Source organism: Cotesia glomerata, linkage group LG7 (assembly GCF_020080835.1).
Source record: "Cotesia glomerata isolate CgM1 linkage group LG7, MPM_Cglom_v2.3, whole genome shotgun sequence".
Taxonomy (NCBI): Eukaryota; Metazoa; Arthropoda; class Insecta; order Hymenoptera; family Braconidae; genus Cotesia; species Cotesia glomerata.
The window spans coordinates 22159373-22178735 of record NC_058164.1 but is presented as its reverse complement, the minus strand read 5'-3'; the positions used below and the strand labels follow the sequence as shown (position 1 = coordinate 22178735).

At 31.8% G+C, this 19363-nt stretch overlaps 2 protein-coding genes across 2 annotated transcripts in view; one reads left to right on the top strand and one right to left on the bottom strand.

Annotated features, from left to right (window-relative positions):
* The window catches only part of LOC123268674, a 35888-nt gene that overhangs the window by 308 nt on the left and 16217 nt on the right, over positions 1-19363 (top strand). The window lies entirely within an intron of this gene.
* On the bottom strand, positions 15044-19299 carry LOC123269755. The gene is made up of 3 exons (XM_044735590.1): positions 18137-19299; positions 16967-17026; positions 15044-16237 (listed from the first exon to the last, which is right to left on the bottom strand). The coding sequence occupies exons 1-3, from the start codon at positions 19092-19094 to the stop codon at positions 15162-15164; spliced, it is 2094 nt and encodes a 697-aa protein (XP_044591525.1). The 5' UTR covers positions 19095-19299; the 3' UTR covers positions 15044-15161.

Sequence of the window (19363 nt, the reverse complement as noted above, 5' to 3'; positions counted from 1 at the left end):
AAAAAAAGGCCATTCGGCAGCCGAAATGGAAGTAGATTTCATGATGAATAATGAAAATACTACTAAGGTTGCATACGAAAAAAAAAAAAATAAATTTCTGTCTGATTGAACAACAATGACGTCAAAACGAATGCAAAAGTAAAATTTCATTAAATCTGTCTGAGAAAGTAGGTGATTTTTGACCTAGACTGATAATGAGGTGCACAAATTATTTAATAAGCTTTCAGATACCATTTATAGAATTTTGATAAGATATCGCGTTCAATTGTAATTGCACGAAAATATACAAAGTTGGCGTGAATAAAGTTGACAATGAAAAAAATTAAATTTTTTGCTAATTTTGGAATTTTGTTACAAAAAATTAAATGAACCACCCTAATATATACGTATCTATAAAAAATATATCAAAATGCATGTGGGTACTCAAATGAAAGCTCTTGATGAGTTTAACTTCGGGAAGAGCTTATAACTTTAAAAATATCATTAGTTGACAAGATAGCAATGTCAGTACTTAATTATTGACATTTTTAACGATATAAGCTCGCCCCGATGTTACACTCATCAAGAGCTTTCATTTAAGTACCCACATGCATTTTGATATATTTTTCATATATACATGTATATATAATATATATATAAATATATGAAAAGTTGATGTGGATACTCAAATAAAAGGTCTCGATGAGTGTAATGTCGGGATGAGCTTATATCTTTAAAAATGGCAATAGTTCACCAGATGCAAGGTCATTTCTTAATTATGTATCTAGAGATAGAGCATTTTCGAATGCAGCCTTAATTCTTATCATAGTAAATTGACTATTAGTGAGAATGATATGAAACCTTGAAAAGGCACAACTCCGGGTCAAGACCTTTCTAATGGTACCAAATTTAACGATAAAAACCCATTTTATCATAAAAATATACTGGCCATAAAATTTTTCTTATTCTCTTAATAATATAGATTATTATTATTATCATGATAATTATTATTTTTGTTGTTTTAACTGTTATTATAGTATTGCCTGCCACATGAAAAAATCATGACTGCCACAGGAAAATCATGTAGCCGCCACATGAAAATCATGTAGTAGCCACATGAAAAAATCATGTGGCAACCACATGAAAAAATGATGTGGCTACCACAAGAAAATCATGTGGCAGTCACATGAAAATCATGTGGCAGCCACATGATTTTCATGTGGCAGCCACATGATTTTCATGTGGCAGCCCCATGAAAAAATCATGTGGCTGTCACAGGAATGTATCAAGTGGCTGCCACAAGAATGTATCATGTAGCAGCCCCAATTTTTTTTTTGCGTGTAGGCTTGTAGGTACAACAAGACCACGCCTGTAGCTGCTACAGGCTCAACCTTGTTGCAGCTACAGGAAAGTGGAATGTAGTATCCACAGGCTCAAAACCTGCAGCAGCTACAGTTTTTTTTTCCGAGTAGCTTCTGAAAATACAATATTTGTATATATGACTCTCATCGTCAGGAAACTGTCATACTGACATATTTTATTTTGCAATTAACTGTCAAGTTCCGTATATCCGGATCAGAAAAATAAAATTTTATATAATATAGTCATCTAAAATATATATAACCGATGATTCGGATATGTGAGAATTTACTGTACGGTCATGAATAAATTATATCACGTTTTTTAATTCGTTATCAATTATTAATAATCGATAAATATATATAACTAGCTAATCGCTTTGATTCAAATGGCTTTTATTCATCCAGAATGCGTCATCTTTCTATCAGTAACTTGTTAATTGTCACAGTTTCTTCTTTTTAGTTTCTTGTAGTAGGAGGTGTATATATATATATATATATATATATATATATATATATATATATATATATATATATATATATATATTTATTTATTTTATTTTTTATTTATTTATTAATCTCGTTACAAAAATTCTATAGAGGTGCGTATAGCACCTGTGCATAGAACGAGTACATATTAACAAAAATATATTTTATTATCAACAATCTCTTATTATATAATATATATATATATATATATATATATATATATATATATTATATATATTAGGGTGTGCCACAATGTAACTCCCGTGGTGAACCTTTTAAAATTGGAATTTTGAGTTCCGCTTTTAACAGGGGCTGCGTTTGGGCATTTCCTGAGATATTTTGGAGTGAGACGATGTATTTGATTTTCATAGAATTTTTTAACAGAAGCTTAGTTTGGGCACTTCCGGCCAAATTTTGAATTTTCACCGGAAATGCCCAAACTAAGCTTCTGTTAAAAGCGGAACTCAAAATTCCAATTTTAAAAGGTTCTTCACGAGAGTTACATTTTGGCACACCCTAATATATATATATATATATATATATATATATATATATATATATATATATATATATATATATACATTAGAGTGTGCCAAATAATTCGAAGATTTTTTTTTTTCGGTCCCATATCAAAATTTCGTTGAGAGTTACGAAAAAAAAATTGTGTCAAAAAACTAAACCCCCTTTTTTTCAGTTAATTGTTAATAACTTTTGTAATTTTTACAAACGGAACTTCATTTTTTTTCAAAAATTATCTAGTTGCCATTCCGAATCAAATGACACCTCAATAATAATTATCGGAGATTGCTGAAAAAAGTTAACTGAAAAGCCACTTGTTGACTAGACTACAACTGCTGTTTTGAGTTACGAGCGCTATAGAAGAATCCGTTAACGAATAAAAATGACAAAAAAAGATATATTTTATTAATTTTGAAGCATGAATAATTTTTAAGTCACTGAGACTTATGAATAAAAAATTACGAAAAAATTAATCTTTTTGTCTTCATTATTTTTTTTAATAAAATTATTTTTAACTTCTATAGTGCCATACTATAATCAATTAAAGCATAAAAACTATTTTTTTAGATCATAAATATTCCTAGAAAAATTGTATTAGTTAGTTTTTTTCGTTAAAAAGTAGTTTAATACGTGTCCATCAATAATTGAAAACAAAAATTATCGAAAAAATTTTAATTAAATTAGCTATTAAAAAGAAGCTGTTGATTCTTTAAATTCAACAAAAAATCATCTTTGTAGAGAATTTAATTTCCTACAAAACCATACCAAGGGTTTTTCATATTTGGTATATTGAATTTTTTATAACCAAAAAATAAGTGAAAAAAAACTTTTTTTGGCGAAAATTCTTCTTCTTGCGAGCGCTGATTGAAAAATGAAGATAAAGGGCTCAAATTTTGACAAAATTTTTTTTTCGTAACTCAACGAAATTTTGATATCTGACCGAAAAAAAAATCTTCGATTTATTTGGCACAGTCTAATATATATATATATATATATATATATATATATATATATATATATATATATATATATATATATATATATATATATATATACTCCCCCTATCCACAACTAATAAATAAAAATAAAAAATAAAAAATTGCTAAAAATTATATTTTTGAATAAAATTCAATTCTTTTTATGTATTCATAGATAATGTTAGTGCACACATTTTTTAAACACATATTTCATGACAGGTGATATTATTTCTTAACGTATATTATACAGATCTTTCAATCGATTTTAAAAATTTTGACATACTTCAGGCTTCACTCTAGATAGTGAAATTTTTAAATTCCCGCTAAGAAAATCGAAGATTTTTAAAAATTGGGAAGTTATTGGTTTCACCCCATTTTGCAAAAATCGAGTTTTCATCAGATCTCGACGTTTGAAGGTCACAGGAAGCTTCCCTGACTACTCCCGTGAGGTTGTCACGGTGTCTATATGTGTGTGTGTGTGTGTGTGTGTGTGTGTGTGTGTGTGTGTGTGTGTGTGTGTGTGTGTGTGTGTGTGTGTGTGTGTGTGTGTGTGTGTGTGTGTGTGTGCGTGTGTAAAGTATGTGAAACGCTTATAACTTTTGAACGGCTGATTCGATTTTATCGCGGTTGGTGCCATTTGAAAGAGCTTGGCCAAACTTAGATTTTGAGTATAATTTAGACCGATTCGGATCAGTAGATTTTGAGAAATCTTAAAAGAACTAAGAAAAAAATTTTTTTCAAATGTGGTTTTTTTTTGATAACTTGTAAACAGCTCTACCGATCGATTGCAAAAACTAATCAGCTCTAGGCAATAAAAAACCACGTCGATCGCTACCAAGCTGGTCGAAATCGGTTGATTCGTTCGAGAGATATCGTGAACGAAAGAAAACCCAAAAAAGTGTTTTTTCAGGATTACTCTGAAATTTTTAGTTCGATCAATTAAAAACCTGAAAATAACTTAAGAGGATGATAAAACTGCGTCGAATGCCGCCAACCGCGTCAAAATCACTTGATTCATTTAAAAGTGATTGCGGTTTGAAAATTCCAAAAATAGTGTTCTATGAAACTTCTCGAAGAGCTCAAATGCATAGAAATACTATCTCTTCGAGCTCAGCGAGCTCAAAATATCACATAAATTATATTTTGAGCTCAAAAATCTCAAAAACGTCATAAGTACGATTTTAAGCGCCCAGGCATGGAATTAGCGGGAAGATGCAAGGATGGCCTTCAGGGTCAACCGTTTTCCTAATTTTTTAAAACTTGTTACACTGTAAAAAGCGGTGTTAAAATGGACTCATTTTAACACCGCTATGTAACACCTGTGTATTAACACCGGTGTAGCGGTGCTCTTTTGCGGTGTTAAAAGTCCGGTGTTAAAGCGGTGTAACAGTAGAATAAATTTACACCGTATCGTAGTATGAATATTACATGATTTATAAAACACAATTAATATTCAATATTTATCAAAATGAGACAAGTAACATTTATTTAAGAATTTTCAATTTATAAATTACGCAGAAATCGATTTAATGAATGTTATACAACAAGTTAAATAATATTTACAATATTAAATGTTTAGGAACAATATAATAATTATTTTTATCGTAACTATGATGTTTCTTACAATATAATGGATGTTTTAAACATGATCAATCAATAATTTGATAACTTTGCTTTTTTTCAGATATCTCATTTGCACATAAACTCATATTGTAACACATTGTCTCCCAACAAAAAAATTAAAAATTTAAATAATGTATGTTAAATATTTTTTTTTTTAATTTTAAGTTATTACTGATTTTATATTCTTGTTAGGCATCAAATGATTATTTTTCAAATTTTTTTATGCCATTTGTTTATAAATTTTTTATAAACAAATAAATTAATTAAATATTTTTGAAAAATTTTTTTTCACCATATTGTTAGCGTAAGAAAATTATGATTTTAAAAAAAAAAATTTTTTCTTAAAAACAATATCTTATTGTTTATAATCGTTTTTTTCATATTTTGATTGTTTAAATCAATAATTAAGGAATCGTTTTTTTTTTAATCATAATTTTCATTTCTAAATACAATGGTAAAAAAAAAAAAATTTTTTTTGTCAACAATTTATTAATTTATTTATGTAACAATTTGTTATAAACAATTTTTTTTTATTTTAATTTTTTTCTAAAAGATAAAAAAATTACCAAAATAGCAATCTGCAACAATATGGAAAAAAAAAATTTTTTCGATTTTTTAAAAAACATTTGGATTTCGAAGCACGACAAAGTCTAAGCACTGACTCGATTTGTCAACAAACAAATTGCTGTAACTTTGCAACTATTTCAGATACAGTTTTCGATCTTTAAGTCGTTTTTACCCAGTATGAACTAAGCTTTCATATAAATTTTAAACCTAACGTTTATCTCTTTTAGTTTTTTAATTACACGCATTTATTTATAAAAATTTGCATTTTCTATTTCTTACAATGCTTATATCTCATAAACAAATAATGTATTACTAATATGCTACAGGACTTATTTGTTACTTGATAATTAAACTATTCAAATCTATTTTTTTTATATTTTTAACCTTATTTGTTTATGAGATTTTTTAATTTTTTAAAAATTATTTTCTATTTTCACTCTCATTTTTCGGAAACAAATTGAAAGGTGGAAATAGGAGATAAATCGTGAGAATAATTAGCAACATTTGTAAGAAAAATGATTTTTATTAATTATAGATGAAAATAATGCAACAGTGTTAAAGTTTATTCATTATTATTATTATTACAATGAACTATTTTTTTCAATATGAATAATCTATACTTCTTTACTAAGATTATACCCGTGCAAAGCCGCGGCAGACAACTAGTTATAAATAAAATCGTGAAATGGATTTTAACAATATAATAAAAAGTTAAAATTAATAGTTTCAATCACTATGTACTTTGGACATCTTAAAAATGGCTTTGCACGGGCCAAACTAGGACTCGAACTTGAATCTTCCGATTGCATCCTCAATCCACCTATTCTTTCTCATTTTACGTAAAACGTGCATAATAAAGCTATAGAGGTGCATAATAAAGCTATAAACGTGCATATAAAGCTATAGATACTTGTGAAAAGTTTTCATATCTGAGAATAAAAAAATTATTTATTCTAAAATTTTTAATTTTTTATAGAAATGTATACGTCAATTAACATGTTGCGTTTAGCGAAAATTGGTTTAGTAGTTTATTAAACTAATAATTACTGTCATATAAGTTCAGGCGAGTCAAAAAATGATTTTAAAATGATTCGATCGAATTCAAATCACTTTGAATTGTTTTTAATTATTTTAAAATCTTTCTTTTTAATAACGAAATTTAAAAAGCTATACAATTAGAACTCAGTACAAATTAAATACATATTTAGAAACTTTTTAGTTTTCAATTTATTCAGTCATACAATTCAGTCAAAAATCATAACTACTTTGAGATTATAATCTAACTAAAAGTGAATATTTAAAAGTCAATATTAGTGACGGTAGTTATCTTCCGCTTGATTAAGTTAAAGATTACTCCTCTGATGCTATTGATGATCTTAAAAAATCATTAGAATAAACAAAACAACATTTTGATTTCGTAAACATTTATTAAACAATAAATAAATAACTTTTCTTTTCCAACCGATAACGCTGCGTCCGCGAAACTTCGCCGAAGACGGTCCAACCTGCAACAAAAAAAAATATTAAACTGCAAGCCGGAAATCCATTTTGTTCTTCATGAAAATGATGCAATAGAGTATTTATTCAAATTTCAGGAATGTATAATTAATTCTAAGTCCCGTTAGTTTCACAATCGCTACTATAACTGGTACAAAAAGACCAGGATCTCTACAAATCCCATACATTCCTGACCAATTCAGACCAGGGACAATTTTCATGTCGAAAATTATAAATTACTTCCGAATCTGTACTGATTCCCTTCACCAGCTTCTATGAAGAGCTAAGCAATAATTATCAGCGGAAGATGTTCGAGTTCCATTTTTGGACAATATATTTTAAATTTCAGATCTATATATCTAAATTGAATCATCACGTGTCTAGACTTAGTATTACGTGTCTAATAGTATGTCACACGTTAATTAACCTTGTCCAGAATAGCTAATAATATTCCGACCACAAATTGCCTACAAAATTGCTTTATTTTCCTCATCAAAAATTACACGTTGTGTTAATATTAGTAATATTAAACAATAGCTAATAATTAAAATAATCACCCAAACCATAATTAAACATATCTATAGTTTTTCTTAAACTTTACCCCAATTATTGCTTTTTTTGGGTACATTTGACGTCAATAAAACAGAAAAATGTAATCAATCTAGGTCAGTCATCCGAAGCATTACTATTTTAATAACTTGTTATATGTTACACTTGAAATAAATTATTGTTGTTCGTTGATAGATACCTTGTTTCATTTCAGCAGCTTTTAACACTATCAACTATTTTTCCAACGTTACCAGTTTTGAAAGATGCTAAAGCATTCAATATTCAATTTCATTTCAAGACAGTCTTCTTTTTAATCCAGATTAGCAAACTTCAAGCACTTGTAGAAATTTCTTGACGTAGCGAACTAAGACCAAGTGTACAGATGCTGATAGGAATACAAATGTCCACTGGAATTAGATGACCACGTCCAGACTGGTTCTTCGATGATGTTCTTTTAGGCTGATTGAGTCATTCAATCAACGAATGATAGAAAAAATACGTTTGACAGAATAACTCTGTAAGACCAAAGAGTGTTCAATCTTCAGATTTCTTCCGGCTGAAATCACCACTTTTAGACTGTTGTAAGTGTCTTTTCTTGCCATGATTCGATATACAAGAGCAAGAAAAAACAAGTACGACAGGCAAAAGTAGTATACTTTTTCTTCTTATCTTGAATACTGTGAATTTCTAGTTGATAAGAGAATTGTGCCGAAGCATCTCTTTTGACATAAAGTAGAAGTTTATCAGCAACCGAACAGAAAGATTCAAAGTTACGGCATGATGACACTGTACACCCAGTTATCACGAAGACCTTAAGTTACTATGATACAATCAAACACAGAAACTCTAAAGTAATCGAAAAAACTAGATACCGAAGCAACTTGAAAGTAATTGGTTAAAAATAGCTAAATACACTGAAAATAATGCTTTTAACGAAGGTCTTGGTGGCATTCATCGTGTGATTCTGCGGAAAAAAAAAATCTATAAGACACAAGTAAATTATCCTAAAGTATGATCAAGAGTGACCAAAGTTCTTTTTCGTTGCTTGAAGATACTGATCAATTACAACAATTCTAAGGCTTCATACATCTGATATTTATGAGACATCTAGAATTGTCGTTAAGGATTACACGGAGAAAAAAGTATTGCTATTACCACAATACAGTATAGTGATGATCCCGATCCCTGCATGACTATACTTTAGATGCGCAAATGCCCAATCTAGTGGATCGTGATAATCACGATCCACATGGATTCGGATATCGAGTGTCTGTATTGCTATGGTTTATAGATGATTAGTTGTCTTGAATTAAATATTAATTATATTTTATTGCAGATTATTATTTTTTTGGTATATTATTGTTATTAACATGAATACAAATTCCTTTTGTAGCTTGATTAGTTAAAAATTTTTGTGTAGATTATGACAGTCAAGAATTGGGTTAGGTTTAAAAATGTTTAAATAATGATACTTACAGCAGTACTGTTGGAATTTATCTCATATGACTTTTTTTTTTATTTTTACAAATATTATTATTATTAATTTAGAAATTTGTATTATTGAAGTATTCATTTAAAAGAGGCAAATATTTTTATCATAAGAAAAAAATTTTTTAATGGAATTTTTACTCCTTTATTACTGTACATATTTCATACAATAACATATTTTTGTATAAAACAGTATGGGATCAAATCATTTATGCTAAAAAAGACTTTTATGAAAACAAAAATTTTATTTATTTAATACAATATATAATGTACATTGTTTTTCCTTATCAACGCAGTAAAATTATATACAATAACCACGGACACAGCATTAACACAGTAAACATAGGAAGATTTATTTCTTTACTAGCCTTAAAAAATCGACACAAGTTTTTCAAGATTTCACTCGAGTAATTTATCAACAACCCAATCATATATATCGCTATTATTATTAATTCTATCTTCTATTCGTAGCCTTTGTCTTCATTTCCAAACCCATCAGCCGATAAGCCTGCGTTAACAAAACTGTTAATAACAATTATTCAAATCATATTTCCCTTGAAGTATTCAAAGCTACTATAAGCACGATCATATATTCAGTTTTCCTGTTGAATTAACCTACGAAATAACGGATGAGGAGATTCAGAAGGGAAGAACAAAGATTTTAAACAGAATCTGTTGTCTTTGTTCTTGTACCATGTCTTTCAAACTAATTCCGTTGCTTTGGCTTGCATTGAATGGTAACACAATTACAAGTTAAAGAAACGGAGTCGTCTAAAACTACTATATATTTCTTCTTGACCTGCGAGCTTCGGTTTCAAGTCAATGATAGATACGGAAGACTCGCTTTGGATATTTTTGAACCACTTCAACAAGTGATATCGATGAAAACACATAACCGATTGAAGTAAGTCAAAAAACACCAAAGATTATAATTTCTGGATGAAATTCTCAACTAGGTAAAAACTCTTGAGCGCCTTACAAACATACGAACAGATCAATATTATTTCTGACTGGTTGACAGGTCCAAAAATCCAACATCCAGCATTGCAATGACATTCTTCTAAGCTTTCTCAGGAATTCGGTTCAGCCATGGTACGTAGAATTACATGGACGGAACAGAGATCCTGAGAAAAACTAGAGAAGATTCATAAATTTTAGTCACTTGTTCTTGAAGTTGTTTTTGTTTTGGCTGACGCTGGCTACTCCACGGAGTGCAACGGCTTGGCAACGTTTTCACTATATGGAACAGCTCAACAAAGACCAAAATGTTTATTCAGCACAATTATCAAAGTCAAGTACCTATCGAATATAAATCTGTAATGCGGGTTTAGTTTCCTCCTAATATTAGCTTGTGACTAATGGGGAAGAGGTTCCCATGGGTAGAAGAGGTGTTAGCAACAGGAACAACTACACTGATGATGTCATCTTGAACTATTTTATCACTTACCACAGTCTAAGCAGATTAGAAACACTCTTGGCCTGTGTAAGTGGTAAAACATACCTAAGATTCGGATTCCTGGTCCTGGTTTTTAGATAGCTAGATTATGCTGAAGCCCAATCTGAAAATTGGAGTTCTTCGGAACTTAACGACAAAATTAACAACCACTCGTTCTTTTCGGTTAACTCATGTTATTATTAATAAGTGATAACAACACAACAGGATATTTTCCAAGAATTAATGATAAGGTTCCTTTGTTTTGTAACGAGTCACAAATAAACAATTAATGAATATTTTTAATAATGTGGTCTTAATTAGAATGGTTTTACTGTTTAAATTTGATCAATTCCCACGAAACCATGAATAAACAAACATACACGTGATACTATTATAAATAACTCAATATGTAAGTCGAAATAAAAGTAACTTTAATGTTGTTCATCGGTCCTGAACAGTAGAAATTGGATACATGTAAGTAATCTCGATCCATCGTTGCAGTCTTTAATAACAATGATGTAGAAAAATTCACTAGTTGTTAGAGACAGCTAAAACAGATCAGGGATGTGGTGTTTTAGATCCACTGAAACCTGCAAAGATGGTGGCGTTCTTGTAATAGTGTTGGTGGCAATCCAAGTCTATACTAGCTGTTCAATGATCTCATGAATGGAAACATAAGGTCACTAAACACCTAGAGTAGCCCAAGATTTAGTGTTCTTCCCGCTAGAATGCGCGAATTATTTTTCTGTTTTCATGACGATTTGCTTTTCTTCAAGACTTATCCTTCTAATTACTGCAAATTCAGTGTGGCTGTTTACATTTCTAAAACAGGCTTAATTACAAAAACGCATTGATTAGAGCGAGATATAGAAAGATAAAAATAAAGATTATTAACTCAAAGAAAGTATAAGTAAAAGCGGTAATTCCGTTACGGTGACGAATGTTCGATTCTCATTTTGAAATTCAAAATGGATAATGCAGTCGAGAAACGCAACATCTCTAGAGAGTTACAATACTAAATTTTCGAAGTAAAGCTGCTCATCATGTTACCTACTATTTTAAACACAATTTAAGATTTACACATTTCTAAAAATATCGAAAACGCTGCTGCAGTTAGTTTCTAACCTTTTTATTAAACAAAAATCTCTTTTTTTTTGTTTTGCTACTACGTCATCTAGGATACCTAAGTTTGCTACGCCATCTACACTTCCAAGCTTGTACTTATATGTTTTATAACTTAATAATTCTGTTAATGTAACAGCACAAGTGTTTTATCATAATAAGTTTTTAAAAGTAATATACTATAAACTCTGATAGTTACAGAAAGATTCAAGCAAAGTCAGAAAATTATTAGTGATTGTAAAACACAAAACTTAAAAAAAAAAATTTAGGGTATCAGTAATATATGAAGCCGGACCCGAGATTCGAACTCGCGATTTTAAAGAGTAATGCAAAGTTCAAATAAAAGGTGAAACTTACCTGAAGTAAAATATTGTGAAAAAATATAAGCTATTTGGTCACTTTTCAGAGTTAATTAATAAATCCACTGGGAGCAGGACGCTTCCATAATGACCAATGGTCAAATACACACTGGAATAAATCGATCCTTTTGTGGGAATTTATATGAAATATAGAAGCAAATGAAGAATCGTCAACATGATTAATGTATTTGTTTCTAATTAATATAATCATTAGGCATAACTGTGGTTACGTTATCAGGTATATTTTCTTAGAGACAAATGTAGAGTTCATTATTACATAATTAAATGAGTCATTAAAGTACCCACTCTGCTTTATGATTCCGTTAATGACTGAATAAGATTCACTATAAGCTATAAATTTTCGGAGAGTTGTCATTCGTTATACATCTTTGGAAAGCCGCCATCTTCACAGTAGCGTCGTTAACTACTGATCATATGTGCAGCCTGGTATTTTTTCATGTAAATAATATATATATTTATAATTTTTAAAAATCCACGTGCAAGTACTGTTAATATGCTTTTGTGAAGTCGTCAAACCAATTCGTCGAAGCAGTGAGACTTTCGGATGCAGCGATGATGGCCGCAGCTTGTGTTTTACAAAAATAATAATCTCACCAATCAGTTAGAAGATGACGATATAGCTGTATAGTATGTAACAGTAACTACTATTTAAACATGTTCCTAGGTAGCGAATGTGCCAACATTTATTTGCGTATCTTTAGTAGCTAAATTGATTTAGACTAGGGCTCACTCATTCAGATTCAGAAGTGATAGCTGTTATTGAGCATGATTCTTCTAATAAGAATCATTTTATTCTATTATATTGTTAGGTCTGAAAAATAAGGGACATAAGAAAGACTCCAGTAAATTTTGAATGATATATATTTCAAAAAATCATCTATTGAAACTATGATTGTAATACAATTATACAAAAATAGGCCTTGAGAAGAATTTAGCATACGTAATTTCATTCAATATTTTTTCAGGCTTACACCGATAACAAAATAATTTGACCATATAAGTACACGGAGAAAATAAAAAAGCAATGATTCCTGTTTCGTACACAACTGGTTAGTGCCAGAACACGACTCAGTAGTGTGCAGACAATAGTCAGTAGTTTTCATATAGCGTTCTCTACTGTCCCAAACATTTTAACCTCATTTTCTTCGGAAGGTACAATTGCGTTTCATTCGCATAAACCGAGGGTCGCATACCTCGAGGAATTCTTCGACTCCGACTTTCTTCACTACCTTCTGATAACACTCATGCATGTCTTTCATTTCAAATAAAACATTAGATGGGAAAAGGGTAACCAAATCTTCGTGAAACTTTTTTCTCTTAAGAACATACATGAAGTACTTAGCTAAAGTTGGATTTTCCCTAGATGCTTCTACACAACCAATGAACAGTTTATGTAGTGACAAAACTTGGTCATCCTCAAGCGAATCGATAGCTTCCATGTAGAAAGATTTGTCTAGGTCGACAGCAAAGTATGGAGGGAACGTCTTTTCTCAAATTTCAAACGTGCCTGTCCCAGCTTTGGATGCCTCCAAGTCACCCTTAAAGTACATGAGGTGGACATAGTCATTCAGATGAACTTTCTCTTCAACAATATCGTCACGTAAAATTCTCTTGTGAATTACATTGTAATTCATGCCATCCGTAGTGAGGTATAGCAACTTGATTTTATTTTTATTGTCGAAAATATCGTGTTCTTTTAGCCAATTTGTGATTGTTGCTGGACGTGGCAACTCGTAGTCGTTATCCACTTGGCTTTTGTATGTTTTTCTAATTGTCTGTTCATCGACCTCGCAGCAACGGTACGCCCCATGCAAGTAAATAATCTTCGATTCTGTTGGGGGCTCTCCAGCAATCAATAGACCTTCCTTAATTTCTTGCACATCCTTTTTGAATTGATCAAGAGTTTTCAAGCAATTTCTGTGATAATACTTATCCCCATCAGTTGAGAACGAAAATTCTTTTGCGTAAATGAAGTAATTAACCATTTTGGCGCTCAATCAGTTTTTCTTTTTTTGAAACGAAACAATATTGCGTTTGTTAAAGACTTTCGTGACAAATGTTGGTTACTGTTTAAATTTAAATTAAACTATTATTATTTTACTGAGATCACGAGACTTCTATATTTATTGAAGGTCAATTAAACAGTGAATGATCGAAATACTTTTCGTCTCCATTTATACGATAGCCGAGGTGTCTGACGCAATGAGTAGTATGACTTAGCTCGTTATTTTAAACATGGTGCAAAATAAATAATATTACTTACGTCACCGCCAGAAAAAACCGTCAACAACAATAATGTTTCTTATTAGTGTAAGCAACGCTATTCTTATTGCCGAGGCTGAAGGCTGTCGAGTATCGTGAGGCCCGAGATCTGTGATGTAAGGTCTTACCCCCAGCCCGTGACAAGACTCGCCCTCACTCAACGAGGGTTGAGAGGACTACGAGAGAGATTATTAGGGGCATTCCGACGCCACCCTTCATGAGGACCTCACACGCGATGGCTCCTAATACAACGTCACCCAGTCATTGTCATCCCTTAATTATATTGGCTTTCATTAGCTGTCTCATTCTGTAGTCATTGTCGGGTTATTACTTGTAGATGTATAAATAAATATGAGTGGTATACAAAATATAAACCTCGAGTCTTACATTAGTTTGTTTTTTTTAATGATTTCTCGGAATTGTATAAATGAGAGTTTTCAGTAGGTATTGAGAGAAGTACTGTGAACATGGTCATTAGAGGGTTATCAGAGATCATGTCCGATGTTATCAGTATGGAGCTCAAAGTCACGTGCCCCACGCGTAAGTATGGATAGTTGATCCATCTCGAGTCCTTAAATTAACCTATCCGGTACCAATGCACTGAATAACCATTCAAGTCTACGAGTGGAGCGCGTGATTTTTAGTTTGATACTGGTGTTATCCGCTATATATATATATATATATATATATATATATATATATATATATATATATATATATATATATATATATATGTACGATAAGTAACTAACTGTATCATTTTGTTGTTAGGTTTAGGAATGAGAATTAAATGAAGAACTTTGATTAATTTAAAATAATATTTATTCGCATACTCAATTTTCAGTCTTTACGCTTATCTGCATTAGAAGATTTTTTTATCAAACGTTTTGAGCTGTTCGAAAACTCGAGGAATTTTTCATCCGGATAAAGATAAGTTGTCAAGACAACTTTCTTCATCAACTATTAGGACTAAATTACTATCTTCATCGTCTGTAGAATCATCATCATCGATCTGCTTTTCTTCAACGGACTCGTTGACTTTCGAGTCGAACTTCAAGGCGTCAAGCGAGCAGGATTTTTTATTGCTCTTGATGTAGTTAACCATAGCTGCAACATAGTTTTCAACGTCAGTCTTCATCACATATGCCATAGCCATATAATTCTTGAACTTATTTACGTCAAATGTACGCATTAATATTTTTCTTTCCTTTTCTTTCATTCGGTCAAAGAATGGACATTTTGGTGTATTTCTTGACAACTCTCTAAGGATTCGATTTCTTAGGTTATCCAATTTTTTAATTTCTCGCCAAACATCAGCGTCTTGTTTGAATTTATTGATGAACTTCAACTTAATATAAAACATAAGCTGTTGCATTTCAACTGCAAAGTTGTCGCTAGTGATTTTGTCGTAATCAAACTCCTTGGAAATATCAGTGCTGTCACAAAGTTCGTTATTGCGATAAACGATGCAACGGCTCTTGAAGAAAGGCGCAGCTACTGAAAGGTCGATTTTTTCCGGGTCTTCATTGAATGAATGGAAAACAACCGTTTCATAATCTATGTCTTTATTTAATTCTAAACATGCGTCTATACTTTCCCGACTAATCATGCCATTTGTAACGATGTACAGTAATTTGATTCGATCATTTTCACAAACAATATAGTTTTTTCGAAGGTGCCGTATAAGACATCCTGGATCTCTCCATTCACAAATATGGATGTTTGATAGTCCGGACACGTCGGCACTTGTATAATTCTTCATTCCAACCTTATCTTCATTGACCTCCCAACAGACGTCACGCCAGTGCAAATAAACAATTTTAAATTGCCTTGCAGGCTCTTGGGCAACCGATTGTTCTTTGATGCTTTTGACGTCACATTTGAATTGTTCAAGAGTCTTCAAGTTGTTGCTGTGGTAATACTCGGCTCTATTTATCGAATCCGAACAATCTTTTGCGTAAATAAAATAATCAACCATTTTTAATGAGGATCAGATTTTGGGGACTTCTCGATCGTACAACGCTCCGTTTCAAACTGAATAGACAAAATGGTTGCTCGCAGTATTTATACGGCATTCGAAGGGCATGACGTAGCGAGTGGGGGTGAGTGAACTCGAATGACTTGACTCAACGAAAAAAGTGTTCAAACGTGTAAAAGATGTAGCTTCTCTAAGTAGTATTAGATATATAGTGTTTTTCAGTAAGACTTTCGATGTTTGACGCATTATCATGACGTCACAGACATCACAATTATAACGATGATAATCATTTGACTGAACGTCGAATGCATTTTTAAGATTGTTGTTCTAATGCGATCTTGTAGGCAACATTTGGTTAATAGGACATTATTAAGAACTTAATTCTTGAGCCACCTGTCAGGAGTCATTCGCTTTTATTCTAGATGAGATATATGATAGGGCGAATAGAAAGGAAAATAAATAATTATTAGGTAACAATCTTTTATTTTATCGAATTATAAATGAAAGTCTTTTAGAGTTAATGACATATAACATGATGACCGATTTAAAAAATAACGTTCAAAATCGCCCATAAATGATGTCGTGGGGTTCATATTCGGGAAGTCCCTGTCCTCGAGGTGTTTCTTCACATAAATGCCAGTACAAGTCACCAAGGAAATCATAGAACGAATGATTGTCACAACCCTCCCATCTCGGTTCAATGTTGGTTACATGATGGTTATTTTCGATGAAAAGATATATACCACTCTTCTCTTTCGGTTTATTGTTGGTGTCAATCTCCTGAATTGACATCGCTTGAACCACTGAAACAACGAAAAAATATTGTAAAGAGTTGTATTGCTGGTTTTTAAAGGAAAAAAGATTATTTTGGGTAACTAAAACGAAAGAGAAACAGGATAAAATATTCATTTTGTAAGCATTAGAGTTATAGAAATAGATAGTAGCAACGAATTTTGCTTTATGTTTCTATTCAAGTGGCAGTCTTGCAAGTATAAAGAAGGTGACTTAGAGCGTTTATCAGCAGGCAAGAAATCAACATCAACGACATGCTCCACTCCAAGGGAATTGTAAAATTTAATGTCAAACTTCAAAGCGTCAAACGACTTAGATTTTACGTCGCCAACGATGTAGTCGATCAAAGCTGCAATGGATTTCTCAATGTTCACCCTATCTGCATAGTCTACAGCAGTGAGAGTGTTGTACCAATCTGTGCTAATGAATTCACGCAGGAATACATTTCTATCATTTCACTGAAGCTCCTTAGTGAAATTGTTCATAGGTGCAGTCCTCTATAAAAGTAAATAACAACACTTTGTCGTCATTTTTTTTATTTTTTTGAACAACTTCTGATGTGATTATCAAGATCTTGTGTGTTAAAATTAATCTTTTTTAATCTAATTTGTCGAAGACTGTTATTTATAAGTCATTTAAATGAATAAACTATTACCTAAAAATTATCTTTATTTCTTTTTATTTACCCTATCATATCCAGTCAGCATCAAGACAATAACTCTTAAAAGGTCTTACTCGTTTGACGAATTTGTTTGACAACTCTACTGAAGCATATCAAAAGTACTTGCTTGTAGGTTTCCCAAAATTATATATTAAAATATATATATTTTCCCCATATTTATAACTAATAAAAAATAAATAATAAAAAAATATTTAATTATTCTAGAAGTTATGATGTTAATGTATCTACGAATTCAAAAACTCGCCAGTATTTTGCCCCAAGTATTTTCTTAACTAGTTTTCATTTGAATGAATCAATGATTCTGGTATAGTTTAAATACAGATTTATTTGTGACATAATTTAAATGATAAGTTATTACATAATAATTCTTAAAGTAATAAGACCATTTCACAGCAACAACATAATCAACGTAACTCCTATCTCATCTTGACACTAATTCACCTAACTAAATTCCTTAAAAACGAAACAGCTTGTCGGATCGGAGTCGCCCTTGTAGCAACTCTTGCGGAAGCCGACTCTATGTACATTTTCACAGCTTTGTAGCAAAATAAATATTGAAAAGGGTTGAACAAACTATGGAATCTTGCTTGACGAATACTAGACACTATTGACGCTATCGAAACTGTTTGTGTTTCGTCGAACCTAGAAATACTGATGTCTACAACACAAAAGCACGAAGTTCTTCCTAGTCCGGCGTTGCAATGGACAACGATTGGCGTCGGCTGGGAACGTTGGTGGCCAATCTGGAGCGACTTTGCATGTAACTCTTTCTGGCACTGCCTCACCTCTAGAACAAAATTCAAAAATTCCGAGGTATTCTTCGGCACATCATGTTCTGGCCAAGCAATGAAGTTGTAATGTGTCACTGTCTGGGTGGCTTCGGTCCCATCTGTCAAAACAATTGTTGACTTAACGTAATGAGGCAACCGCGTTACACTAGTAGTAGTGACCTGGAACTTCCCGAACCTCATCGACGATTGCTCCACGTCGCTCCAATAGGGGTGACACTTTTCCCTGTCATTTTCTTTCTTCCTGCAGAGCATGACAATGATTTGCACATGCTCCATCCACAACATACGATAGAAATCGTAACACGTATGTCGGGTTGGAGCTTGTCCGCATATGAACTTCTTACTATGTTCGAAGCCATCTACATAATTGGCGTTAATGTAGTTCCCCCGGTTTCGCTCTGTTGGTAAAATTACTCTAGAGTGATCGAAGCAAACCGCATGTGCGTAGCGGTTTAGACTTCTGTTAGCTTTTTCGGCTTCACACGTCCCTTGTATTTTTTCACTGATAATCTTCTGGTGCTCCGCAGCGATTAGTACTTCGCAGTCACTGCGTTCCATCAGCGCCATAAAGTCTACGTATTTGAGCTCGTCAATAGTCCGATCCATTGTTACGGCTAAATAATAGTTTAATATATAAAAACAATATCTAAGTGTCACGACCTTCACTTACAAAATTTAGAGCAATAACTGATGGTTTAATTCTGCCGATGGCATTTAAATAGGGATATTTAAAAGTAGGTATGGATTGGTTTATCCTGATCACTAACGTAATGCTAGCGTTTATAGAGGAGGTAAACCGTAATATCTGAATAACGCGACACCATTGTTAAATACCTAGTTTCAGAATATGTAGTTAAATATTTCACAGTTATCAC